This window comes from Gracilinanus agilis, chromosome 1 (assembly GCF_016433145.1).
Source record: "Gracilinanus agilis isolate LMUSP501 chromosome 1, AgileGrace, whole genome shotgun sequence".
In the NCBI taxonomy this organism is placed as follows: Eukaryota; Metazoa; Chordata; class Mammalia; order Didelphimorphia; family Didelphidae; genus Gracilinanus; species Gracilinanus agilis.
This window is the reverse complement of record NC_058130.1, coordinates 752999818-753005577: the sequence shown is the minus strand read 5'-3', so window position 1 is coordinate 753005577 and position 5760 is coordinate 752999818. Positions and strand designations below refer to the sequence as shown.

General features: G+C 44.2%; 1 protein-coding gene across 1 annotated transcript; it reads right to left on the bottom strand.

Annotated features, from left to right (window-relative positions):
* Nucleotides 1-3155: 3155 nt before the first annotated feature.
* On the bottom strand, nt 3156-5171 carry HCAR2 (hydroxycarboxylic acid receptor 2). Its single transcript, XM_044658760.1, has one exon. The coding sequence runs from the start codon at nt 5169-5171 to the stop codon at nt 4086-4088; it is 1086 nt and encodes a 361-aa protein (XP_044514695.1). The 3' UTR covers nt 3156-4085.
* Between the last annotated feature and the right edge of the window lie 589 nt (nt 5172-5760).

Here is a 5760-nt window from a genome sequence, read left to right as displayed (position 1 = left end):
GTTGAAAAAACCTGGCGTTCTATGCAATGTTCTGCATCTCTGGACCCCACTCCTACCATATCTCTGCAAAGGAATGACAGGGCGACGGTGTCTTCTCATATCTCTTCTTTGGGGCGAAGGGTATTCTGTATAATTTGAGGATTTTCATTTTTGGTCATTTTGGTTTTAATCTTTACCTTCTGTCTTAGTATGAATTCTTTTTTTTTTTAACCCTTATTTTCCTTCTTGGAATTAATATTGGGTATTGGTTCCAAGACAGAAGAATGATAAGGGCTAGGTAAAGGGGGTTAAGTGACTTGCCCAGGGTCACGCAGCTAGGAAGCTTTCTTTCAGTTCTAAAACAGAAGTCACAAAGGCTTTTTTGTTCATTTTTTTTCAATTTAAAGGTGGCCTTTATTTTTTTTTTTAAGACTTTAGGACTTGTCCAGAAATGGACAAATGTACCCAGCTGGATCCCTTGAAGTAGATGATAGGAGAAAAGAGAAAAGACTTCTTTTCTGCCCTACTTATTTCTTTTACTCAAGGGAAACAATCCTCCTCCCTGCATGAGAGATGGTTTGGCAGACACTTGCAGAATCTTGCTGTTTCAAGAAGTAGAGGTTTCTGAACCTGAATCCACCACTGAGTCATAGATCAGGGGAAGTCCCTGGTCTTTCTCTAGTTAGTAGGCTCTTACTCTTTGTAAAGGAAATGATCTATGCCTTCTCACAGGTTCGGTTCTCCATACCTGGAATGCTTTCCCTGAACCCCTTCCACCTCTTAGAATTCCAGGATTCCTTCAAGATTTAGGTCAACAATGTAAAGCAAAAAAACAAAACAAAACAATCGCTATAAAATAATTGAAAGGGGCGGCAAGGTGGCTCAGTGAATTGAGAGCCAGGACTGGGTTCAAATCTGGCCTCAGACCCTTCCTAGTTGTGTGACCCTGGACAAGTCACTTAACCCCCACTGCCTAGCCCTTACCGCTCTTCTGCCTTGGAACCAATGCACAATACTGATTCTAAGATAGAAGGCAAGGATTAAAAATTTTAAAAAGAATTGATGCTGAGAAGATATGGGTTAAAAAAAATAATAAAGGGCAGCTGGGTAGTAGCTCAGTGGATTGAGAGTCAGGCCTAGAGATGGGAGGTCCTGGGTTCAAATCTGGCCTCAGACACTTCCCAGCTGTGTGACCCTGGGCAAGTCACTTGACCCCCATTGCCCACCCTTACCACTCTTCTGCCTTGGAGCCAATACACAGAAGTTAAGGGTTTAAAAAAATTTAAAAAATAAAATAAAATAAAACAATAAAAAATAACTGTCCCCAACTGACACCAAATAATGTTGGCTGCAAAGAAGAGCTATGAGAAGATTCCTGTCCTCATTCCTTCACAGAGCTAGGGATAGGAGTGGGATCCATGGATAGAGAACACTGCATAGAACATCAGAGTTTTTCACCATATTAATTGGTTTTGCTGAATTTTTGTTTTCTTCTGCTTCATTTTTTTAAATATTTTTAAACCCTTAACTTCTGTGTTATTAGTTCCTTGGTAGAAGAGTGGTAAGGGTGGGCAATGGGGGTCAAGTGACTTGCCCAAGGTCACACAGCTGTGCTTCATTTTTGTATAAAAATTTTGTCCTAATGGAGTATGGAAGAAGGAGGTGTACGGGAGGAAAAGTAGGTGAAGCTGTCCATAAAAATATATTTAAATTTTAAAAAGACAGATCAGATGTTAGCGTCTATAGGAGACCTTTCTCTGTCCACACACCTACTCTAGCATTACTTTGTATCCGACTTGTATGTAACCATATATACATTTTTTATGTATATATTATTAATATAAGAGCTCCTTGAAGGCTTTGTTGCCCCAGAGCCTACCTTAGTGCCTATTACATACCAACCCAGAATAAAGGTTTAAATGCTTGCTGATTGATTGATTGAAATACAGTTAAAGTCCCCTCACTCCTTTGCTCCACAGATGTGAAATGTTTCATCTATTAATAGATTTTTTTTAATGTGGATCAGTTTTGCTGATTTTTTTTCTTTTCCTCTTTTTCTTTCATTAACTTTTTCTTTTTTAAAAACACATCTGCCAGACTAAACAATATAATTAAAAAAAAAAACCCTCACCTTCTGTCTTAGAATCAATACTATGTATTGGTTCCAACGTAGAAGAACAGTAAGGGCTGGGCAATGGGGGTGAAGTGACTTGCTCAGGGTCACACAACTAGGAAGTGTCTGAGGTCACATTTGAACCCAGAACCTCCCATCTCTAGACCTGGCTGTCAATCCACTGAGCCACTTAGTTGCCCCCTCATTATTTGTTGGTAGTGTTGACTTGCCTAGATTAGGTCGGGGGAGATTAGGTCAGGGAAGATTTAGATGATGTAAAAAACAAACAAAATCAATTAAAACTTTTTTTAAAAAGCAAGTAAAGGCAATTAAATAAAAAAAAAAAAAAAACACTGGATCTGGAGTCAAGAACCTGAGTTCAAATCCTGCTTACTATTTGTGTGACCCCAGGACAAATCATTTCCTCTCCCTAGATCTTACTTTCTTCACCTATAAGAAGGAGAGGGAGAAGAAATTGTGCTAGATGGATTCTGAGGTCTCTTTCGGCTTATGGACGTATAGTTTTTATGGTTTGTGGCCTCATGATTTTAAGTCACTTCCTTCTAGGCTCACATTCCTTCTGTGTAAGTGAGGAGGTTGGACTCGAAGGCTTCAGAGTTCTCTTCCAGCTCTGTGATTCTTAGACCTGTTCTAAGGTGAGCCTGTCCAAGGGAGTCTTGAAATACAGGGATTATTCTCATTATTTATTTATCTCTGTTTAGCCAGAATAGGGTGGGACCATCTGTAAGTTTCCTATCAGGATCTAAGGAGGTCAGGGACAAGTTTCTACTTGCCAAGGAATCCAGGAGTGCCTGAGAGCCAGAAAAGAGTTGAGCAGAAACCCGGGTGACTAACCCCCACAAACCAGTACTTTTCCTGGATGAAGAACTGAACTTATTAAACCAGGAGCTCTTTTTCCACCCAGATGCTCGTCTGAGTTTCGTTTTTGTTTTGTTGACCCGCCGTACACATTTAATAACTCAGAATAACTCAGCCCAAAGAACAGAGGTCCATTGCTGTGACCCATCACCCAGACACATGCAGACACAGGCTGGGATTTTTCCTTTTTAAGTTTATTAGAGTCATGAAATCATGGCAACTCTTGTACAACAGAAGTGGCAAAGAGCACACACATACGCCACAAAAACCACCTCCCATCAAACCCCAGGTAGTACTATTTTCCCTTTTAAAGACAAAAGCAAACAAGAGGCAGTTTTCTTCTGAGTCCAGAGAGGGTTTTTTTTTTTTCTTCAACTACTCAACCCTCAAGTGTAAACAAGCCGGGAATGGATTAGTAACCCATTAGCAGTACTGAAAATGCCATTTAGTATCACTGTTCAATTCCCCACCTTCTAATGGGATCTACATTTCCTTGTGTTCATTCTCTTCCTTCCCCCACTGGAAAACACAGATGTTACTCAAGGAAATTAGGGAGTCTCTTTGATCCCAGATGAACCTGGCCCACCTTAAATCCAGGTTTTGGGAGGCCTGACCTGCCTCTGGGACGACAGAGCCCCCCCTGCCCGTCACTCGGATCTGCTTGTACCCAGGAGAACACGGTCTCTTTGGACATTGCTCCTGAAATGCAGGACGCTTCCTTCCCCCCCACTACTCCTTCCCCATGCGGAAAGAGAAGAGGAACAAATTTCGGGTAGGAGAGAGCCGGCAAAAATTTATGGCTTCTTCTGGCCTCAATTCCACTGTGGTTAGGTTTGCAAGCTAGACAGTGGTGTTTTGAGATCCATAAATTGAGCCGAGCATTCCAGAAGAGTAGCATTGCTTCCATCCTTTTCCCTAAAGGATTTGTGGCAGCAGATCCGAATGGAAAGACCCGGCCCCATTCCTTTTATTCCATTCGAGTGATCTGCACCAAAGACAACAGGTGTCTATGGGCCAGTCCATTGGTATTGGTCCATAGAACAGCAAGACCCCATTTCCAGAGATCTCGAATCTAGTAGCCTCATTCTTTCTTCTCTGCCAACACCCGGATGGCTTAAGGAGATGCTGGCTCTATCCTCGTAGAGTTCCATGCCGCACTGGAGTTGGCCATTAATGCATCTGGCAAATTCTGTCGGGTGATGGCGTTTGCACAACTGGAATTGGTCAGGCACACGTCCCCCGTGGGGTCTCCGCTGGTGCTCCGGTTGTTGTCAGACTCTCCTGTTGACTTTTGCCTAAGACGGCAAGTGATCAGCTTGGAGAAGAAGTTGGGGAAAGACGGGCTGGAGAAGTAGTATACGAGGGGGTCCAGCATGCTATTCATGTAGGTGAAGCTGAGGGTTATGTAAAAGGCCAGGTCTGCTGAGCGGTAGATCTCACAGCGACTGGTGCCCTGCGAGTAGAGGAGCCAGAAGATCCGGATCCGCACAGCCACGCTGGGCAAAAAGCAGATCACAAAGACGATGGCGACCACCAGGATGAATCGGATGGCCCGCTTGATCTTAGCCTGCTTGTCCAGCTGCCTCCTCCGAAGGCTCCAGATGATGCTGGTGGAGCAGAATATGATGATGCCGAGGGGCAGGAAGAACTCCAGTAGGAACATGGCATCGTGCCAGCGAAAGGTTGGGCAGATGGCGAAGCTGCTGCAGAACCGCGAGTCTCCCATCTTTTTCACATGGGAAGTGATGAGGAGGTGGCCGGTAAGGGCAATGGTGACACCCCACAGGAGGCAACTGATGATGGCCGCTGTCCTGTTGGATATCTTGTTCAGAGCATGATGGGGATGAACCACTCTGAAGTATCGGTCCACGGCCACCACTGTGAGGAAGATGATGCTGCCCTGCCTGTTCATGGCCAACATGAAGAGCATCACCCGACAAGGGATGTCACCAAACTTCCAGTCCCATTTTCGGACATAGTTGTCTGTCAGGAAGGGAAGACAGAAGATCAGAAGGAAGTCAGCCACGGCCAGGTTGAAAAGGAAGATCCGGCTGGATTTCCAGGACTTGAGGGAAAAGCAAAAAGCCCACAGGGCCAGGCCATTGCCAAGGGCTCCGAACACGAACTCCAGGCCCAGCACAGGCGGCAACACCCGAGGAATAAACTCGTCACGAAAGACACAGCAGTTTTTGCTGTTCATGGCTTTGGCTGTAAAGACGGAGCCCTCCAGCGAGGAGGCGAGGAGTCTCCTCTCTACAGCTGGCTGATTGCTTCTCCTAATGAGCACTCAAGGAAAGAGGTGTGTGTGAGGGTGAGTAGTTGTGGGCCTGCCTTTATGTTATGTCAGAAGTGTCGAAATAGATGACTGAATGGTTACCAGGAAGCTACGAAACAGCTTTAAAAAAAGAGAGAGCCTAGAGAGAGCGAGCGAGAGAGCAGAGAGAGCTTATGCAACCTTGTGGCAGCTGTTTGCATAAACAAATAATAAAAATCCCCACGGCCAACAAAATCCACAATATTGGGTGAAAATGTGAAGCGTAAATCTAGCCAGACTGACCACCGTTTTATTATTAAGAATGTAAAGGACATTCTTTATGGAAAGCTAGAGTTTATGCAGCTAGTTCAGGAGTCGTGGGGTCAAAGGCTCAAATCCCACCTCTGTCACTTTGCACCCTGTTTTAATTCGGACACAATTAACCCTTTTGGGACTCAGTTTCCCATCTGTAAAATGAAGACGTGGTCTTTACAAGTCTGTTCCAGCTATGGAAATTATTAGGGATAAATAATCA

What these genes read in the sequence shown, in the direction of transcription:
- HCAR2 (XM_044658760.1), bottom strand. Translation starts at nt 5,171, where the DNA reads ATGAACAGCAAAAACTGCTGTGTCTTTCGTGACGAGTTTATTCCTCGG.